Here is a 21,922-nt window from a genome sequence, read left to right as displayed (position 1 = left end):
GCGTCTGTCTCTGTCTCTCTGTATCTCTCCCTGTCTCTCTATGTCTCTGACTCTGATTTAGTTTCTTAGTCTCCCCCTCTTTCCCTTCCTTCTTGCCACTCTAGCCGCCCTCCCCAACCCCGCACTAGGGCTCCCCCAGCACTCCCCTAAATCCAGCGTATCTGCAGAAGGGGCAAGGAACAGCCAGGCCTCAGCCCCCTTCCCTAGAGCATAAGCTCCCCCAGTGGAACCCTGAGTGGCAGGCTCAGCCCTCCCCCCACCTTCCCTCACCTTCCGCAGGAGCCCTGGGGTCTTCCCAGGCTTGCCTCCACCCACCCATCTGGACGCTTCCCGTCAGGGGCCCCTTCTGGACCCCACAAGCAGAAGGCTGGAGAGTCCAGGTAGAGAAATCCCCCTTGTAGGGAAGGGACAGTCTTGGCTAAAGCAGAGGAAACTCAAATTTCCCGTTCACTCTCTGCTGGTGGAGGCAGGGTGGGAGGAGGCGCAGAGCAGGGGCGAAAACTCGGATCCAAAAGAGGAAGCGATGGTGTATTGAGAGATGGGCGGCCCTGGAAAAGCCCTGGCCTCCTCAAGTAGCCCTGCTCTGCGGGGACCCGCCGGGTGGACACTGGCTCTTCGACCCTCTCCAGGGCTCCCTTGCCCCCCGCCAGCGAGCAAGGGATCGCAGGGCTGCAAAGGCCTCGGGGGAAATGCAGGGGGGGATTTGGGTTCGCCCATAAAGGTATGGGATGGCTCCCTTGCTTTCTATTTTGTTGTATTGGGCCTCCTTGGGGAATTAGGGTAAGAAAAGAGTGGTGATGCTGGCTGGTGTTGGTGCACAGGTGCTAAAAGCTTCCCGTATCTGAGCGGTTCATAAGATGTGACGCAGAACCAGCTAACAAGTGGTAGCAGCAGCACCTGGGGATTCGTTAGTTATGCAAATTCTAGCACCACAAACTAGGCCTATTGACACTCTGGGAGCAGAAGCCCAGGAATCAGTGTGTAGATGAGCCCTCCAGATGACTCTGGTGCTCGCCTAAGTTAGAGATGCCACCGCATTGTACCAGGGTCTTTCCTTCGCACCTGCCATCCCTCTGGCTGGAATGTTCTGTGGCACTTTCGGTTCCGACGTCACTCTGGGCAGAGAGGATGAGCCAAGCACCGGGCTCTACTTGCATCACTCTTTCCTGAAACCCCACTCCCATGACAGCTAAGCGATTGTTTTGAAAACCGAACCAAAATTGTTAGCCAGCCCGGTGGGAAGCCAAATATAATCTCCCTAGCGGAATTCCACCCTCACCAGCCCCCAAGGCTGCTCGGCAGTGGGTGACCCACCGCCGACTGGAAAAGAGAATGTGGTGGGTGGCAGCTAAAATCGAGGAGTTTGCCACAAGTAGATTCCCAAAAGAGACACCGGCTTTTCTCCCCAGCAGGGCAGAAAGACAGCCTGTTTCTATTGTTGCTTCCCTCCACCACCACCACCACCACCCCCCCCACCCCCCCAGAGAGCAGAAAGGACAGCTGAGGGCAGAAGAATCGGGCCGGAAACCAGAGTGGTAAACAAACCTGTGACCGTGAACGCAGGAGCTGAAATTTCCCCACCTCAGCCCTCGCCCCCACTCAGCACCCAGGACTGGGGAGATGGGACAGTAAAAGACCCCTGGGAATCTGACCAACCAGGGAGACAGATTTACCAATACTGAGGCCAAAAGGTCCTCTCCCGATGGCATCGCCCCTCCAAGCTCACAGGGCCTTGGACCACAGCCTGTTTATTACGAAGCTCTGCCCCCACAGCAGCCAGGGATTGCCTCCACTGAGGGTGCCTTTCTCCGAGGTCCCAAATGCAAATGTCCTGCCCTGGGTTCAGTTATATGGTTATATCACCCCGTGGGGATTTCCTTAGTAGCATATCCACCATCTGGAGTATCCTGGTTGGTTTGCTTCCTTGCTTGTTCTGCCCAGGAGGCTGTGATCTCCTAAAGAGTGCCATCTCCATCTGCCCTGTGGCCCTTCTGCCAGTGCCCAGGAAACGGCCAGCCTCAGTAATACTCACGGAACGAATGACTGGAGTACAGCATGACAGTTCCCAGCACAGGCTCCAGAGGTCCACAAAGTACAGTCTACCAACTACACATTTTTTTGTTTCTGTTTTTAAGTGACTGGGAAAAGTCAAAAGAAGAATGTGTGGCATGTGTGGTGATATGAAATTCAAATTTTGGTGTCCACAAATAAAGCCCTACAGGCACACGGCCGTGCTCATTCATTTGCATGGTTTCTGTGGCCGTTTCTGCGGGGGGACGATGGCAGAGTTGAGTGTTGCATGAGACTGGCCCACAAAGGCCCAGGTATTTACTCTCTCTAGTCCATTTCAGAAGAAAAAAAAAAAGGGCAGCCCTGGTGGCTTAGCGGTCCTGGAGACCCAGGATCACGTCCCACATCGGGCTCCCTGCATGGAGCCTGCTTCTCCCTCTGCCTGTGTCTCTGCCTCTCTCTCTGTGTGTCTCTCATTAATAAATAAATAAAATCTTTAAAAAAAAATAAAGAAAGAAAAGAAAAAAAAAGTTGCTGCCTCTGCTCTAAGATCCTGAACTTCAGCTCCCAAATGTCTTGCCTGAGATCTTGGGCAGGCTGAGCCTCATTTTTCATCTATGTGAAGTGGGAATAATAGTAGGTCTCAAAGGGTGGTGGAGAGCTTGTCGTGAGGTGTGCCAGGCACGCAGTAAATGTTCAGTAACATTTACTGGCATCCTATGATCTCTGGATCTTCCGCAAGCCCAGCACAATTTCATCCCCAATAGATGGATGCAGACACGAAGAGTTGAAATCACTTAGCCTCAGTGACTCACGGTGACTGTTCCAAACTCTTTACACCAAGGAGCTTGGCAGACTTCTCTAAACTCCCCCTCAGGGACGGGAAACAAGGCCTGGCAGCTCGGGGAAGGCTCAGGCCACAGCCAGGGAGTGCCATGACGTGCTGCTGTGGTCGGGACATCTGAGCCAGGCAGCCCTGTGCATCACGAGGCTCTCAGCATCACCCTGCTAGCACCCCGCGTTCAGTGGAGTTGCACCTCTATGTTCAGCCGTCTCCCCAGAGGTGGGCGTGGGCCGCTTTCCTCACCTCTAGGGGTAGGACCCGAATCCTCACCCTTACCAGCTGTAGGGACTGGGCAGGAAGTAGTTAGAGGGAGGGGCACCTTCTCTTCCCCCTTGTGAGGCCCAGTGAAGGTACCTCCTTCCAGGAGGTGTGCTTTGATTTTTCCTAGCAAAATCCATCTCCTTTTCCCTGGGTCCCACATTGCTCCGGAGCCCTGGCCTCCCCCCCAGGGTGAACTTCTGGCTGGCCTCCATCCTCTATCTTCCCCAGGGCAGAGGCAAAGCCTAACAGAAAACCTTAGTGATGTTTGCTGAGTAAGTACACAAGCGAGAGAACAAGCAAGTGAGCGAGGGACCCAACGGGGGTGTATAAATGAGAAAAGAAGAAAAAAAAAGGAAGGAAAGACGGAAATCGAATAGAGGTGGTCTTGAGCCACAACAATGTTAACATGTGTCGAAGGGGGAAAGAGACACAGAAGGGGGAACCGTATTGTACAAGTTAGCCAAGTCTCTGGAAAAGCTGGGTTCCAGTCTCCTCAGCCCTGGGTGAGCCAGGAAAACATAGGGCCCGGCACGTTGTGTGGACCTGTGGTGTTGTGTAAGCACTGCGGGGCCTGGTCGTCCAAAACAATTAAGCTTTGTGGAGTTGGGGTACACAACCAGCTAGTCTGGAATTGTGTGTTTCCAATGCAATGTCACATGTTCAGGAATGAGGAAGGGTGTGTGTGTTGGGGGAGTCCCATGTCATTGAGAAACAGCACTAGCACAAGATCCTAACTGTCCAGCTTCAAACCCCAGCTCTGCCTCTTGCTAGCTGTAGGATCTTGAGCAAATTCTCTCCCTTATCTGTGCCTTGGTTTTCCCAACTAAGAAGTGTGGTTAGCAGCAGTGACCACCTCGGAGGATTATTGTCCAGGATAGGGAGCCAGAACAGCACCTGGCATGCAGTAGGTGCTCTATAGCGTTAGCCATCATTGCCGACAGTCTGGTTCTCCTTGGGAGTCTATGCAGGAGTTGACCGTGTGAACACGCCACCAGGATCCAAAAACTCCGGCAGAGATCTGGACGGAAAGACAGACAGGCAGGAATGTCTGTTGCAAAAGTGTGCAGAATGCAAATAGCCAAAGCAGTCATTGAAAAAGAAATGGCCAGAATAAGTCTGGTAACCAAACTGTGAAGGTTGAGTCATCTCCTTGGGACTCGATAAAGATCTCTAAGGGTTAAGTAAGCTGCAGGATGCTATGTACTGAATACGTGTTTTGTTTTACAGCAGAGATGTATGTGCACAGCAAATTTCTAGAAGGTATATATAAAAAAAAAAACAACAGAGGATTCAGAGGTGAGCAATGTGGCTCTCTCACTGTACATGCTTTTGCCCACTTGCATTTTCCATGTGCTACTGTTTTGCTTTGTTTTGGTTTTTTTATGTTAAGTACGGAATTGTGGTCAGGTGTGCACACACATAGAAAGAAACCAGCAGCCTGAGCTGAAGAAGGGAAAATTTAGTACTAATGACATCAAAGGCAGGAAATGGTGTTTCCCTGCAAAGGGCAGTAGAAGGACACAGGGATGGGGAAGACCCGGGCAGACCAGGGCCAACCCCTAGGACCCCTCAGAGGCGCCTGGCAGAAGAAGCCAGATCATTCTGCTGGGAAGCAAGGCCTCCTGCCCCAGGAAGGAAGTCCCAGCAGGGCCACCACCTGGAGGGACTCTCCAGCTCGCCCAGGAAGGCAGCCTGCCACAAGGCGGATAGACATTCGGGGACAAGAGACACCTCCATTCAAGCCATACACAATCATACAAACCAAGACACACAAATCGAGACACGCCATATGGACATACACACACATACCCACACTGAGACACAATACCTGGACACGTAATCACAGACACCCAAGAGCAGCCACCAAAGTGAGACCACAGGCACACACAAGGACACACCCGTGGCTGTGGTCACACCTACCCACTAACACATAAACAGCCTCAAAGACACTCAAACTCTCTGCGATATGCCAGAGAAGGGAACATAACCAAAGGAACCCACGTCCCATCCTTCAAACCGCCCCAATCCCCCCTCTAGCGGGGACGTGTCCTTCACTTCCTCTAGGTCCCGGCTCTTGGCAGCGGCACCCAGTGCAGGGAGCGGGCGACCCCTGGTGGACCAGGAGCATCAACCCGGGCTGCAAGGAGGGGGCGTGGGCTGGGGTCTAGACTCGAGAAGAACCCGCTTCTAGGTCTTTGGCCTCAAATGCAAAGGCCGGTGAGGAAAGAGCGTGGCGACGACCGAGCGGGGAGACGGGCGGCCGGGGGCGCGGCAGGCAGGCCTTGAACGCGGGCCCGGAGCCGGGAAGCCGGAGCGGGACGGAGGACCCACCCCCCGCCCCCTCCACGCGGCCTGCTCCGCGGTACCGAGGGACACCCGGAGGGGCGCCCGCCCGCCCCGCGGGGCTCTCAGCCCGAAAGCCACCGCGTTCCGGGATGCCCAGGGCGGAGACCGCGGGCGCACGAGGATTGCCAACCAACTCGGACGGGACTCTGACCCTAAGGGCCGTGAGCCCGCCCCTTCCAGGTCCGAGCCCTCCCCCAAGCCCCGTCCCACCTACTGTCCGTCATCTCCCAGGCCCCGCCCACTTCCCAGCCTTCAGCCCTCCAGGCCTTGCCCCCCCAGTCCCACCTACTGTCCGTCATCTCCCCAGGCCCCGCCCACTTCCCAGCTGTCAGCCTTCCAGGCATCACCCACTCAGCAAGTCCCGCCCACTTCCTCGGCCGGCTTTGCCCCCTCCCCAAGCCCCGCCTACTATTCCTGTCATTTCCCTAGGCCCCGCCCACTTCGCTGTCATTCTCAGGCCCCGCCCACTTCCCTAACTCTCAGGCTCCCGGGTCCCGCCCACCTCCCTGTCACTTTCCCAGGATGGGCCGCCTTCCCGCCACCGGCCTCCCCGGCCCTGCCCACTGTCCTGCCTCCCCTATTTACCTCTCTCAGTCCAGCACCACCCTCTTCCTAGGCCCCGCCCTTCTATTTCCTATCTAAAATCCTCTCCCATTTCCTGAGAACCCTGCGCCCCCTTCCCAGGCTAAGCCTTCGAACCATCCCCATCCCTAGTCTAACTTCCCTGGGGACCCGGCGGCCTGCGGGGTCTCTGACCATTTTGTCAAATTCCATCCTGCCTGAGATCTTGCGGGCCCCACACACACTATCAAGACCCCACCCTAAAGCTGCCTAGTGTGGGATGGGCGGTGCTCCTCCCTACCGGAGCAAGAAGGCTCTCAGTTTCCCCAGCCCTGCCCTTGCTCTGGAAGGCCCTACCCCCCTGGCCATCTAAGTACCTCCCTGCAGTGGGACCCCACCCCTGCCCACAGTGCTGTTCACTGTCCAGGCCCAGTCCAGCTCAAGAACTCTAATTCCAGTCCCCATGGGTGCGCCCAACTTGTCACTCCACAGTCGATCAGTTTACCGCATCCGATCTTGGCCTTGCCCCAGACATCCGTGTGTTCACTGGTGTATTTCTGGAATGTCTGGGGAGAATCAGGCTCCCTGCTCCAATGGGGGACTCAATCCCAGGCCCCTGGGACCACGACCTGAGCCAAAGGCAGACACTTAGCCACTGAGGCACCCAGGCGCCCCTGTGTGTGTGTTGTAGGTGAGTCTCTGGGGCTGTTTCTCTAAGATTGGTCTGTGTTGTGCTTATATCCATGTGAGTGTATGATCCCATGTATGTGTGCTCAGACGTGCAGATCTCTCGCACATGTACATCTGCTCCATTTCTACATCTGGCTCTGACTGCACTGAGGTCTGGGTGTAGAGCTTATCTGTGTGTACCTGCCTCTGTGCTATGTATGTGTGTGCCTTTGGGTCCCCGTGTTGTGTGTTATGTTATTGTGTGGTTGTGCTTTGTGTTGTATTAGCTTAGAGAGGCGTGTTGAATGTGGGTGACTCCTATGACTGCACTTGGTTTATGGGAGCCAGTGACTTATGCAACTGGGCTGGGGGGGATCTGATGGCATTTGTATAGCCTGGTGTGTGTCTGGGTCTATATGGGCCTATGCGTATTGTGGATATATTGTTGCATTGTGTGTCTGCGTGTGTATATCTGAATCTGTGTGTCTGGGTCAGACTGTGTGGTTGTGTAATTCTGCATGTCAGACTCTGTGTGTGGATGTATGTCTATGGCCTGGGCTTGCCTGGGGTCTAGGTGTATGGCTGGCATATGCTAGCCCTCCTCCCCCAACTCCCCAGTGGGTAGAGCTGGTGACCAAAGCCCCCTCACCAGAAAGGAGAAGGCAGCTGGGACACTAGCTTTGTGTCCTCTCAGCCCAGGAAGGGAGCTGGGGCTGTGGGAGGCCGCGTTCCAACTACCTAGTCCCACCAGACTTCGGGGGGCATCAGGAGAGCAGGGTGGCAGGCCTGGGGGTAGGCCACCACCTGGGGGTAAGTGGATGGGCCTGACAGAGAGTCAGAGACAGGACCCCCAGCCCTGCCAGACTTCAGGATGTGGTGTCAGGTGAGGGACCCCAGACCCCGCTCACATACAACATTCACACCAGTATCTCCCAGCTCAGCTACAGAGCCGTAGATATAGGCTCGACCATACACACACACTTCCATGAACACACACAGATCACAGACAAGAGCGTGCACACACCCAGACATACCCATGTGCACCACAAACACCTAATTCACACAACACATATGCACGGTGCATGATATGTGCACACACCAAGATCCATAGATCCACATTCATCGACATCCCCAAGCACACAGGCGCACACACCAAAACACACCGCATCCACACAAACACACCTCCAAAACACAGGGCCCCGTACAGGCCAAGACAGAGAATCGCATGCACCAAGAAAGACACACAAGAGGATTCACAGCCAGACCAACAGCTACACAGAAATACACATACACCAGGAAACATACATCCGCAGAGACGTAGTCATGTAGCAGGTGACACAGATGTCCATGAGCGCACACGCATCTTCACAGATGCAAAGACACACAATACACATACGCACGTAGATCCGTACGTCAGGATGCAAACGCATACAGCAAGTGAGCCCTCCCAGCCTCGTGCCCTCATTATTCAAAACCCTAACCCACGTCCCGCACAGGACCCCACCCACGCATGGGTCCCTGGGGCTCTGTCCTCCTCCGGCCTAGTGTCCAGACCGTCTTCTGTACACAGCCGTCCCCGTCCTCCCACCACATCCAGGCTGTGGAGAAGCAGGGAGGACAGACCAGCCAGAAGGCCTCAGGAGAGTAGGCCTCAGGCCACCTGTCCATAAGTGGGGTCTTCTCCACCCCTGGGAGTCAGCGTCCCCAGTGGGCTGAGCGAGAGTGGTTTGTGAGTACCCAACATCCAGGGCTTCTCTTGCAGTGACACCCCTGTCAGATCCCCCCCGGGGTGGCCCACTGCGTCCTCGAGGACTCAGCATTCATCATCATGGGCTTCCTAATCTCCCTCTTCACGGTGAGGGGCTGGCCACTGTCCCCCCGTGCAGTGGTGACATGCCATGGGCGAACTGCACCCCTTTTTCTGGCAAAGCATCAGTCGAAGGCAGGAAGAGCTACCAACTCTTTTCCTAATGACATGGAAAGTCTCGCTGCTCCGTGGCATAGAACTTTCCTCGAGAAAGAGGCAAGGCTCCCCCTCTGTCGACACAGCAGGGACGCCTGCCTCTCTGCCTTACGCAGAGAAGGAAAGGAAGCACGGGGAGGCCCACCATGCTCAGGCATTCGGGAGAGAGTCTGTGCATTTCTCCTGATGCAGCAGCAGGTTCCGCTCCGTCTTGGATGCGGGACTCCTGCCCCTCTGACATAACGTAGAGGGGTGTCCCGCCGCTTGCCTTGGTGAAATAGGAAATCCTACCTGTTTCAGGCCCAGGGGTGGGTAAGGTGGCCCATTTTTGTGTGTGTGACGAAGTGAGAAGCCCTGCCCTTCTGCCTGAGTTCGTGGGAAACCAGCCCCTCCTTCCCACGTGAAGTGGGGAGACACAGGGTTGGGGAGTTCCCACTCCTGTTGCACCCCTGCCCTCCAGCCCCGGCGGTGAGCCTTCCCCCCCCCTCTAGTGTGGCTCACCGATCAGCCTGGGACAGATGCTCTGGGTCCAGGACCTGCAACTGAGCTCGCCAGCCTTCCTGAGCAGCACCCCTGTGGCCATGGTCTCCAGGCATCTGGGCACCTTCCTATTCGTTGGCATGGCCTGCGGATCTGACCACCATCCCCTAGATGACCCACTTAAGGGTCACTTAAGGCCCCACTTCCTGCCCAACACGGCTTCCTTCAGCTACAAGAGCAGCTACATCACCAACAACACCTGCATCAGGCACCCCGAAGATGTCCTCGGTGCCAGATAAGTGGGCGGGCAACAAGGGGAAGCCAGGAAGCACCCCCACTGCACCCCAGCCTCATCTGATGTCAACCCGTGTGTCTCCCTCCCCCGCCCACCTCCCAGAAAATCCTTGTATCCTGAGCAGGCCTCTGTCGGGATGGACTCCACGGTGTATCTGGTGGCGAGTGTTAGAGGGAGGCAGGCCACACACCGGGCGAGGCCAGAGAATGCTCTGTTGTCTCCCCACCCCCTCCCGCACGCTGGGTGCCAGCGGTGCCAGGCACAGAGCTTGTGTGGGCCCCTGGCGTTGGGAGGGCAAGAATGGGGGGAGGGCCTATCTCCTCTTAAGGCTCATTCAGCATCCCTGCTCTGGAACAGCAACTTCCAGAACTCTCTCTCTCTCCCACTCTGCAGCTGGAGAGGGCCCGTGCCAGGCTGGGTTCCTGCGGGCAGCTGGACTCTGCCAAGGGCAGGGGGAAGGGAAATCAGACCCAGCGGAGGTGGAGCTCTCAGGTCTGGGGGGTTGACGTGACAGGAGGGGCAGGGGAGGAGGGAGCTTCTGGAAAGGAGTCAAAGACCTACGGGCCCAGGGGACCAAGCAAGCCCTTGGGTGGTGGCATCAGATGGCACACATGGGTATCAGCCCAGAGCACTCGGGCAACATGGTAGGCAGACATAATGACACAAACAGAGGCCAGGCCAAGGAGCACGTCACAGTCACACGGCTCACACCGCAACATCTCGCTCCTGAAAGACAGCCATTCAACTGCCAGCCCTTATTTTTTTTTAATTTTTTTTTTTAAAGATCAAGTAGCAAACTAACTACCGCCTCCTGTAGCAATAAAAGATCAGGGGCTTTGGAACTGGATTCCCGGCCTCAACTGTGTGTGAGATACTGAACCTCCTGGGGCCTCTGTTTCCTCCCCTGTAAAATAGGCAGGCAAACCGCACCTGCCCCCCTAGGGTTACGTTTTCATGAGCTCATCAAACATAAAGGAGCTGACACGCTCGAAGCGCTTTGAACGGGGTCTGGGTTAAACTGCTCTCATTCATAGTAGGCAAGACAGACTCCACCCCCCCCCCCCCCCCCCGGGTGGACTGGGGGTTGGGGTGCATGTCGGCAATGCCTCGAGGATCACAGGTGGGGTGGCAGGGTGGGCCCCACACGGCACACAGGTCAACATGACTAGAAGGCAGGCCTTTCCCTGGTTTTGCAGACCTCAGAAAGGGTGGTCAGTTTAGTGCGCAGAATGTTCTGGGTCTCCACCAATTCTCCACCTCGCCCGAGTGCTGATGCCCAACGTCTCCCTGAAATCCCCACCAGCCACTTCCCTGTTGTTCCTGCTCCTTCCAAGGAAGTAAATTAACCTGGCGGCGTGGGTTTTTTCAAAATATTTTATTTATTTATTCGTGAGAGACACACAGAGAGAGGCAGAGACATAGACAGAAGGAGAAGCAGGGAGCCCGATATGGGACTCGATCCCAGGACCCGGGGGGATCACACCCTGAGCCAAAGGCAGATGCTCAACCACTGAGCCACCCCGGCGTCCCTAACCTGACATTTTAAAATAGGATTGTTAAAAAATAAATAAAATAAAATAAAATAAAATAAAATAAAATAAAATAAAATAAAATAAAATAAAATAAAATAAAATAAAAATAAAAATGGGATTGTTTTTGTTTTGTTTTCTGTTTTCCATTTCAAAACCAAGAGGCCTGTCTCTGCTCTTTGAGGGCTCCCTGACCAGGCCAACCTGGTTCAGTTGGTGATGTGATGTGAACAAGAGGGTGGGAGGACTGGGCCACAGCAGCAGGCTCCCCACAGGGTCACACCCGACTGTATGGGAAACCCTCTCTCCAGCGTCCTACATTTCTCCCAACACTAGCGTGCAGTTAATAGCAGAGCTCTCCTAGAGTGATGGTTTCGGGGGGCCAGAGGCGATCGCCTCTTTAGATGCAGAAATCCATGTCCGTACAAAACTGGCAAGATAGCCATGGTGTGAGGCTCCCAGGGGCAGACAGGCAGGTGGATGCAAAAATGCAGCCCCGGAGTGGAGTCCCTCTGCAGACCCACTCCTGGGGCTTCAAGATGCTGCCCAGCTCTGTGGGCAGGCTGGCACCTGGAGCCTGAAAACCTGGTTCTTAAAGGCCCACCATCCAGCCCCTTTTCTTGTCCCAGGCTCTATTCACTGGCTCTCTCCAGATCCTGGGACTCTTGGCATCACCCGGGTTGATCTGGCCTCCAGATGCCCACAGGGAGCCTTGAGGGCTTTCTGGGTGGTAGGTGATGCCATGCCACCTGCTTGGGAGGGTCTGCTGGCCTTGAAACCATGGTACACCAGGCACTTTTTACCTCCCGGGAAGGAAGCCTGAGAGACCAGAGTGGGGAGGGGCAGCCTTGGGGTACAGATGACATCAGCCCACCCTAGCTCCCTCATCCCTTCACCCTTGCAGGCTTTCTATATCTCTGCCCTCTTTACCTCTCTGGCATTGCCAGGTCCAGCAGTTCCGGGTGCTAAGAGGCCACCCCTGCTCTCCATACTCTCCCCACCTGCCCTCCTTCTGCTCTCCTGAAGACCTCTGGGAAACCCAAGGGATGCCCTGATGCAGAGGGAGGCAGAGGGCACAATAGGGCCTGTAGTCTCTAGAGATTGTCCCTTCCCAGGTGAGCTAATCCAGGAAGGCCTGCTCTCTGGGGCTCAGTCCATAACCTAGATCTTCCCTCCCCTGGTGGGGCGACATAGGAAACTGCATCTTTCTGGGGCTGAGCCCCACATCAGTCCCTCCCAACAAGGCCACTTCCATTTGTGTATATATTTATGACACTTGATATGTTAAGAAAAAATTAAGAAATGCCGACATGGAGTTTATGAATTTTGACACATATTAAAATGGGCCAGTGAACCTGCATGTCTCAGGGATCGTTTTGTTAACAACACATTGGATCATAACCTCAAAAGTCTAAAATAGGGTTTCTCTACTTTGGCCTTATTGACATTTGGGGTTTAGAGAAGTCTTTGTGTTGTATGGTGTTGAGCTGGGCTCCACCCACTAGGTGCCAGTGGCACCCCCAGGTTGTAACAAACAGAAATGTCTCCAGACATTGTGAAGCATCCCCTGGAGGGCACGTCACCCCCCTCCCAGCTGAGACCCCTGGGTTACAGGATCCCACTGACTCCCCAAGACACACTGTCCTCGTAACCATCTGACCTACTACAGTCCAAGGATGGTGCACATGTTTAAATACACATCTGGGGGGATCCCTGGGTGGCTCAGCGGTTTAGCGCCTGCCTTTGGCCCAGGGTGCAATCCTGGAGTCCCAGGATCGAGTCCCACTTCGGGCTCCCGGCATGGAGCTTGCTTCTCCCTCCTCCTGTGTCTCTGCCTCTCTCGCTCTCTATCATGAATAAATAAATTAATTAATTTAAAAAAAAGAAGAAAAATTATAAAAATAAATAAATAAATAAATAAATAAATAAATAAATAAATACACATCTGAGTGGGACAGATAAGAGGAAGTGACTCACAGACACTGGGGGCCACCCTGGTTTATACCATATAACAGCTGTCTAGGGCAACCTGGGTGGCTCAGCGGTTTAGCGCTGCTGTTGGCTCAGGGCGTGATCCTGGAGACCCGGGATCAAGTCCCACATCGGGCTCCCTGCATGGAGCCTGCTTCTCCCTCTGCCTGTGTCTCTGCCTCTCTCTCTCTCTCTCTCTCTCTGTCTCATGAATAAATAAATAAAATCTAAAAAAAAAAAAAATTCCCAACAAATAAATAACAGCTGTCTAACCCATCAGAAATCTATTAGTGTGGGCTAGAGAGTCTAATTATCTTTTTTTTCCCAATTCACAAGGTTTCCCAGACCTCAGCACTACTGCCATTTGGTGCCGTATCATTCTTGGGGCCGCGGAGGGATTGTCCTGTGGCCTGTAGAATGTTTGGCAACATTCACCCACTAGATGCCAGCAGCACACACACACCCTATCCGGGCATGACATTGCCAAGTGTCCCCTGGGAGGCCAGAATCACTCCCCGTTGAGAACCACCGGGTCAAAACCAGAAGCCAGGGGCCAGCCTGAGGTCCCAACCACACAGCCAACATGACTAAGCCCGCCCCCACCCTCCCAATAGCTGGAAACCACAGGAATGTGGAGGAGGCAGAGGAGGAGGCTTTCTGGGAGGGCCCCAGGAGGTCTGGCCTTCACTTGAGGGTCAGCAGGGAAGTCTCTCGTCCAGCCCCTGATAATGACTGTAATACCAATAGCTACAATTTACTGTTTACTCTGTGCAGAGAAATCTGGGGCCGGCTTGTTAACTGAGCCATCTCATCGGACCCTCCCAGTGGCCCTAGAGGGCGAGCATTCTTGACTGCTTCATCTTGCTGATAAGGAAATTCAGCCAAACACAAAGTGGCCTGGGCAAGGTCACAGAGCTAACAAGAAATGCAAAGGTAGGGCGAGGGCTTGAAATGGGTGACAATAGGGGAGCAGAGAGGCGCCTGTGGGTGGCGGGGAGGCAAGGCAGCCCCCAGGGGCTCACTGTCCACCCCAAGAGTAACCGAGCTAGGAAGGAGTCTTACTCCTTGATGTTCAACCGCAGGCAAGGCTGGAGCTGACCCCACCTGCCACGGAGGACCCAAGGCCCAAGGCAGGTGTCCAGGGCCAGCGCACCGTTGCTTACAACCCCCATCAGCTCCCACAAGCATCCGCAGCCAAACGTGCAAGAAAAATCTTGGCGTTATTTAAAATGCAGCTTCAAGACCAATCCTCCAGGGAGCGACCCCCGCCCTCCCCTGCAGACGGACCCAGCAGCTCGGGAGCTCCCCCGCCCCCAGCTCGCCCCGGGAGTCCTCTCGGTAGACGCAAGGGTTCTGGCAAACAAGACCTAAGCGGAACGGGCCGGCCGGCGACGGATGAGAAACTGAGGCAGGGCCGGCCGGGGCGGGAGGAGGGTGGGGGGGAGGCCGCTCTCCGCGCGGGGGGAGACGAGGTGCGGCGGGGCTTGGGGCCGCGGTGGGGGCGCACGGGGCCGGCGCGCCCCAGCCGGTGCCCGCGGAGGCCTGGGGGCCGCGGGGGAGGGACATCCCTGCGTCCCGGGGCGGGACCAGGGGGCGGAGCGGCCCGGTGACCGGCCGTGACGCGGCCCCGCCCGCTCATATAGAGGCGCCCCGGGGGCGCAGGGCCCGAGCTCCGCCGCCGCCGCCGCCGCCGCAGCAGCAGCATCGCCCGCCGGGCGCCCCGCAGCTCCCAGCTCCCAGCTCCCAGCTCCCAGCTCCCAGCTCCCAGCTCCCATCCGCGCCGCCGCCGCCGCGTCCGCCCCCAGCGCCACCGCCATGCGGGAGATCGTGCACCTGCAGGCCGGCCAGTGCGGCAACCAGATCGGAGCCAAGGTGCGCGGGGGCCGGGCCACGAGCCCCGCAGAGCCCCCCACCGGGGGCCTCCCGCAGGGCTGGGGTCCCCGGGGCCGGCACCCCCGGGGCCGGGGGGGGGGCGGGGGCAGGGCCAGGCTGGGAACAAAGAGGGCGGTGGGGGTGGGGCCCAGCCTTCTGTGCGCTGGCCACAGCTGGCTTCACAGCTGGCCCGCTGTCCGCCCCACGCGCACAAAGAGACCCTGCCCCTCCCCGCGGCCGCAGCCTGGGCGAGCTGACACCAGCAGGCTGGGCTGAGGTGGTGACTCTGCTCCTCCCCGCCCCCACCTCTCCCTTCTTGCTGCCTCATCCCTGCCTCCCCACCAGGCCTCTGGGTCCCCTCTTCACCTTGCCAGGGGGGACAGGTGGCAGCTAGGGAGGTGGTTGGAGGTTCGTGGGCCCAGAGAGGCAGGGACAGGCCCGGCCGCCTGCTTCCCCTCGCTCTGTCCTCACCACCACCATCCCTCTAGTTTTGGGAGGTGATCAGTGATGAACATGGCATCGACCCCACGGGCACATACCACGGGGACAGTGATCTGCAGCTGGAGAGAATCAACGTGTACTACAACGAGGCCACAGGTAGGGCTCAGGGGGCACCTGCGGGGGTGGCGGGTGGGGAGGCTGGGAGGGGACAGGATGCTGGTGCCCGGCGCTCCGCCACCCCAGCTGCCCTCCATCTGCTTCCCTGCAGGAGGAAATTATGTTCCCAGAGCCGTGCTGGTGGACCTGGAGCCTGGCACCATGGACTCTGTTCGCTCCGGGCCCTTCGGCCAGATCTTCCGGCCTGACAACTTTGTGTTTGGTGAGTTCTAGGCATGGGAAGCCCCCCTGTTCCTTTCACTTCCAAATGCTTAGTGGAAATTCTTCACATAGCATGGGAGACGTCGGTGCTAATCGCAGGGCCCCACGGCCCAGTGGGGCAGGCCGACAGGGCAGTCAGGGCTGTGACGCGTGACACACAGGTCACTGCGGGAGCCCAGGACAGGCATCTGATATGGGGGAGGGTGTAGAGAAGGCTTCCTGGAGGAGGTGGCATTTTAATTTAACAGTATGGACTGGAGCCAGGCTGCCTGGGTGAAAATGCCAGCTCTGCCATTTCATGCATCCAACAAATAACTTATTGAGCACCTACAGCATACCAGGTCCTGCGGTGATCCCCAGATGAACAAAGCAGACAAAACTCTCTACCCTACCGGAGCCAACTTCCCAGTGGAGGGAGATGGGCAAGAGAGGAGATAAATAAATAAAATTCAGCCACCGATTGAGCCAGCTGGGTGACTTAAGAGGGGCTCTTGAATCTCTCTGTGCCCCAGTCTCCACATCTTTAAAACAAAAAGACCTACCTGTCAGGATGGGAGGCTGAAAGCCGTTAATATGCACAGAGCACTTAGAACAATGCTGAGTGGAGAGCAAAAGGTAAATAAGCATTTGAGGTTTTCACTGCCATCATTAATACCTCCAGCCTAAAATAAGAGCGGGACACAGGCTGACCCAGACACTGAAGGGAGGAAAGATGTGCAAGAGAGAGGGAACAGCACATGAAGAAGACCACAGACACATTTGTGGCCCTCAGATTCGAGGCGCACGCACACTCTGTGAAGATCCTTCTCTGAAACCTTCCCTGGTGCCTCCCAGGTCAGGCTGGCTGCACACCCCGACTTGGCCTCAGGTCCCAGGCCCCACCCTCTCCCCCAGCACCCCCGGCACCTCTCTTCCTCAGAGCAGGGTGGTTTGTCGAGGCTGAAGTCTAGACATTGACAAGACAAGCTGTGTGACCTTGGACAAGCGACTCCCCCTCTCTGGTCTGTGGGATGATTCAGCAAGATAATGATCCTCCTGTGTGGATCCGGCTGTGGTGGGACTAAATAATGTTGGCCACAGGGTGCGAGGGGTTCCCATGGAGGGCTGCATCGGGACCACGGGATTCTATGGGTTCCAGGAGAGAGGGGAGGGGAGGCAGTAGTAAAAGTGTGGAGTCGGGAGCCAGATTGCCTGGCCATCCTGTTTTCTCTGAGGCTGTGACCTGGCACAGAGACCTGAAGGAAGAGTCAACCATGTGACTATCTGGGGGAAAGGGCATCCCAGGCAGAATGAAGAGCAGGTGTAAAGATCCTGGGGCGGCATCAGGCCTGGTGTGCTGGAGGAACAACAAGGAGGCCTGTGTGGCTAGAGCAGGGTGAGCAAGCTGGAGAGAGGGAGGAGGCAAGTGCAGGTAGGTGACAGGCTGGGAGCAGGTCGCTCAGGGCCCTGTGGGCTGCGGGGGGGGACTTGGGCTTGTACCTTGAGGGAGGTGGGAGCCCCGGAGCGTTGCCGGTAGACACGGGCAGGGCCTGACTCATGGGCGCCCTCTGGTGGCTTGGAGAACAGACTTTGGGGGTGTAGGGTGGAGATGAAGGTGGGAACCAGTCCAGCGCAGGCTTGATGAGGTCAGACCAGGGTGGAGTCAGAGGAGGGGATGAGAAGAAATGTTACCTTTTCATGAAAATACCAGCCCATACCACTAATCCTTGTCCTCCCGGAGCTCACACTTCCCTGTGACATTACAGGCAATAAACATGATTAATAGGACAGCACAGGTTTGTCAGTACTTTGAGGGAAAAAAAAATAAAACAGGGAAGAGGACTAAAAAATGGGAGGGGTTGCAGTTGTATATAGGGTGGTAAGGGAGACCCTCACTGAGGGTGACAGAGCGCTGGAGGAGGAGAGAGAGCGGCGTGGGTATCTGCAGGGAAGAGCATTTCAGCCAGAGGGAATGTGTGTGCAAAGGCCCTGGGGCAGGACTGTGGGTGGTGTGTTGGAGGAACGGCAAGGAGGACCCTGTGGCTGGAGCAGAGTGAGCAAGAAGGGAGAGAGAGAGAGAGAGAGAGGAGGCGACGACGGCAGGGAGGGGAAGTGGCAGGTCCTGCAGGGCCTTGCCGGCTGAGGGACGGACGTGGGCTCTTGTTATAGACAGAGCTGGGTTTTGAGCCAACGTGGGATGGTTTTGAGCCAAAGTGGGGCAGGAATCCATTCGGGTTCTAACAGAATCCCCCTGGCTACTGGCTGAAGAGAGGCAGGCGTGGAAGCAGAGGGAAGGATTAACCATGAGACTAATAAACACAGGGGCAGCCCCGGTGGTGCAGCGGTTTAGCACCGCCTGCAGCCTGGGGTGTGATCCTGGAGTCCCACGTCGGGCTCCCTGCATGGGGCCTGCTTCTCCCTCTGCCTGCGTCTCTGCCTCTCTCTCGCTCTCTCTGAATGAATAAATAAATAAATCTTTAAAAACAAAAAAAAATGTCCTTATTCAAGTGCTAGGAAGGCCTGGGTGGCGTTGAGGTCGAGCTCTCCTCCCCTCTCCCCTCTCCCCCCTCCGCAGGCCAGTCGGGAGCCGGCAACAACTGGGCCAAGGGCCACTACACGGAGGGCGCCGAGCTGGTGGACGCGGTCCTGGACGTGGTGCGGAAGGAGGCCGAGAGCTGTGACTGCCTGCAGGGCTTCCAGCTGACGCACTCGCTGGGCGGCGGCACGGGCTCGGGCATGGGCACGCTGCTCATCAGCAAGATCCGCGAGGAGTTCCCGGACAGGATCATGAACACCTTCAGCGTGGTGCCGTCGCCCAAGGTGTCGGACACGGTGGTGGAGCCCTACAACGCCACCCTGTCGGTGCACCAGCTGGTGGAGAACACGGACGAGACCTACTGCATCGACAACGAGGCCCTGTACGACATCTGCTTCCGCACCCTGAAGCTGACCACCCCCACCTACGGCGACCTCAACCACCTGGTGTCGGCCACCATGAGCGGGGTCACCACCTGCCTGCGCTTCCCGGGCCAGCTCAACGCCGACCTGCGCAAGCTGGCCGTGAACATGGTGCCCTTCCCGCGCCTGCACTTCTTCATGCCCGGCTTCGCCCCGCTCACCAGCCGCGGCAGCCAGCAGTACCGGGCGCTCACGGTGCCCGAGCTCACCCAGCAGATGTTCGACGCCAAGAACATGATGGCCGCGTGCGACCCGCGCCACGGCCGCTACCTGACGGTGGCCGCCGTCTTCCGCGGCCGCATGTCCATGAAGGAGGTGGACGAGCAGATGCTGAGCGTGCAGAGCAAGAACAGCAGCTACTTCGTCGAGTGGATCCCCAACAACGTCAAGACGGCCGTGTGCGACATCCCGCCGCGCGGCCTGAAGATGGCCGCCACCTTCATCGGCAACAGCACGGCCATCCAGGAGCTGTTCAAGCGCATCTCGGAGCAGTTCACGGCCATGTTCCGGCGCAAGGCCTTCCTGCACTGGTACACGGGCGAGGGCATGGACGAGATGGAGTTCACCGAGGCCGAGAGCAACATGAACGACCTGGTGTCCGAGTACCAGCAGTACCAGGACGCCACGGCCGAGGAGGGCGAGTTCGAGGAGGAGGCCGAGGAGGAGGTGGCCTAGGGCTGTGAGCCCAGGAGCCTGGCTTCCCACTCACGCTGGGGGTGGCGGTCGGGGAGCTAGCTGACCTTTGACCCGTGAGCCCCGCTTCACCAGGGACCCGGCAAGCCCCACCTGTAACTCACTCCGACCTCTCCTCCACCGTTGGCCTCCCCCACGAGCCCCACTGCGCCCCCAGACCTCGGGTCCCAGCTTGCCGCCGAGCCTCCACCTCCTGGCCTCACCCTTGACACTGGCAGCCCCACCTCCCCTCCCCTGAGCGCCCTCCCCGCCTTCCTCTTTCCTCCCACCCCCCCCAACTCCCTCCCCTCTGCTCTCCCAACCTCGGTTCCCGCCCACTCCCCCCCCCAGTGGTGGAGGGCTGCGAGCTGCCACGGAGAGAGCAGGCCCTGAGCATGTGAGCCAAAGGCCTCCCCACCCCCTCCCCTCTGCTTCACCTGCAATAAATAAACTATTGTCCTGCCCTGTTTCTGCCCGGAGCCTTTTTCATCTCCCTGTGGGAGGGTCAGGAAGTGAGTCTTATGGGATGCAACAGGGTGGGGAAGAAGGAGCCTCTGATCTGGGGGCGGTGGGGAGCCAGGCAGAGATTTCGGAGTCCCACAGAGCGGGCTAGACCACTAAGGATCTGTGTGGGGTTAAGTAAGCCACTTGCCATCTCTGAGCCTGGATTTGTTCAGAAGGGGCAGGAAGTAGGAGGGCATCGGTTCTCCCCCAAGGTCTGCTGGGGCATCCTCGCAGCAGGGTGCCCGGTTCCCCGTGAGCCACCATCCCAGGAAAGCGAGGCCTTTTTCTGCCCTAGCTTCAGAAGTGACGGCGTGAGTGTCCTCTGGACTCCTAGTCGGCAGGGTCACAAAGGTCTACTACCCAGGTTCAAGGGGATGGGATGTACACCCCACCTCTTAAGGGTACAGGTGAGATTCCAGAAGGGCATGTGGGATGGGAGCTATCGCCGGGACCGGCTTTGGAAATCGCAGCCTGCCACACGGAGGCTGTTGCCCAAAGTCCACTGGCTATTACGTGGTGAGCTGGGGCTCAAGCCCTGACATGATAAGTCTAGAACACTGACTCCCCTTTATCAGCCAGAGCTCAGCGTAAGGGCCGTGGTAGGCATATTCAGCAGAGAAGGATTTAATAGGAGGATTTAGGGGCTTATAGCATTGTTGGAGGGACTGACGAGTGGGCTTATTTCTTAAACTTTAGCATGCAAAAGGCTCACCAAGAAGCGGCACCTGGCTGGCTCAGGGTTGTCAGGGTCGTCACCTCGAGCCCCAGGTTAAATGTAGGGCTTACATTAAAAAAAAATAATAAGTAAAAAAAAAAAAATCTCCAGGAAAACTTGGCTACAGCACAGCTTCCTGGGTTCTACCATAGAGTTCCTGGTTTAGTAGGTTTGGGCGGGGGGTGAGGCCCAAGTCTTCACATTTTTAAAAATATTTTATTTGGGGGGCACCTGGGTGGCTCAGTGGTTGAGCGTCTTGCCTTTGGGTCAGGTCATGACCCCAGGGTCCTGGGATCGAGTCCCACATCGGGCTCCCCACAGGCAGCCTGCTTCTCCCTCTGCCTGTGTCTCTCCCCCTCTCTCGGGGTCTCTCATGAATAAATAAATAAAATCTAAAGAAAGAAGAAGGAGAAGAAGGAGAAGGAGGAGGAGGAGGAGAAGAAGAAGAAGAAGAAGAAGAAGAAGAAGAAGAAGAAGAAGAATTATTATTTTTAAGTTTTTAAGTTATCTCTATACCCAACTCAGGGCTCACACCCACCACCCCAGGATCAAGAGTTGTGTGCTCCCCCCACTCAGCCACCCGAGCACCCCCAGACTTTGCATTTTTAACAAGCTCCCAGGTGATGGTGGTGATGCTGCCTATGAGACCACATTCTGAGCAGCCCTCGAACAGGCCGGAACATCACAGAGCTGAGCCACCAGGGAACTGCTTCCTCTGCTCCGTGAGAAAGGTGGAGAATCGAGAGGCTGCCACCAGATTTACAGAATCCAAGCACACCTCCCGACACCCACAAAACCTGGAAATAGGTACAGGCACACACGCACACACACTCACTCTGCCTTCCAAATCTTGCGAGCTTTTCTAAGTTGGTAGAACCTCATCTGCATCCAGAACCAGAGCTGGAAAGAAGTCTGGGAAATTTTTTTTTTTTTTCATATTTTTCACTTCTGCAATCCCACAGGAAGGCGAACCAGCAGGAGGAGAAGGCAGGAGGAGAGAGGTTGAGAGCCACTCAGCTATCTCCACCACACTCTGCTGGGCCACCAGACCCAGGCCGGCCTTGTGGACCCCTGACTGGGTCCCCTCTCCACAGCCAGGAGGAAGAAGTATAGGGAAGACAGCGTGGATCCCCAGACCCCAGCACCCCCCGGCTGGGCAGGCACAGCACAGTGCTGAGTGGTGGGGCAGAAAGTTGGGATGACCGGGCAGTGAACTCGGCTCCTTTATCATCACAAACCTTAGGTGGCAGCAAAAGAACTCCTACTCCCCAAACATCCCCTTCTCCAGTAATGGGCACCATCCAGTTGCTCAGACCCCAAAGCGAGGAGTCAGCCTTGATTCTTTGTTTCCCATGCCCAGCACCCTACCCTCTTCCTATCTTTTGCTGAGTCTAGTTGTCTCTGTGCCCCAAATTTGACCCCTTCTCCCCACTTGTCTATACCCTGGCCTAAGCCACCACTGTTCCACATCCCG

General features: G+C 56.7%; 1 protein-coding gene across 1 annotated transcript; it reads left to right on the top strand.

The window, feature by feature from the left end:
* The first annotated feature begins 14,618 nt into the window (after nucleotides 1-14,618).
* Nucleotides 14,619-19,698, top strand: TUBB4A (tubulin beta 4A class IVa). Its single transcript, XM_041763560.1, has 4 exons — nucleotides 14,619-14,801; nucleotides 15,290-15,398; nucleotides 15,511-15,621; nucleotides 18,175-19,698. Exons 1-4 carry the CDS (start codon nucleotides 14,745-14,747, stop codon nucleotides 19,230-19,232), a joined length of 1,335 nt encoding a protein of 444 aa, XP_041619494.1. The 5' UTR covers nucleotides 14,619-14,744; the 3' UTR covers nucleotides 19,233-19,698.
* Nucleotides 19,699-21,922: the final 2,224 nt, after the last annotated feature.

The sequence above is a fragment of the Vulpes lagopus genome, chromosome 7 (assembly GCF_018345385.1).
Source record: "Vulpes lagopus strain Blue_001 chromosome 7, ASM1834538v1, whole genome shotgun sequence".
NCBI classification, from domain to species: Eukaryota; Metazoa; Chordata; class Mammalia; order Carnivora; family Canidae; genus Vulpes; species Vulpes lagopus.
This window is presented reverse-complemented; position numbering and strand designations above follow the sequence as displayed.

What these genes read in the sequence shown, in the direction of transcription:
- TUBB4A (XM_041763560.1), top strand. Translation starts at nt 14,745, where the DNA reads ATGCGGGAGATCGTGCACCTGCAGGCCGGCCAGTGCGGCAACCAGATC. An exon ending in GCAACCAGATCGGAGCCAAG is followed by an intron (nt 14,802 to 15,289) that starts GTGCGCGGGGGC and finishes CCATCCCTCTAG; the next exon opens with TTTTGGGAGGTGATCAGTGA. An exon ending in GTACTACAACGAGGCCACAG is followed by an intron (nt 15,399 to 15,510) that starts GTAGGGCTCAGG and finishes GCTTCCCTGCAG; the next exon opens with GAGGAAATTATGTTCCCAGA.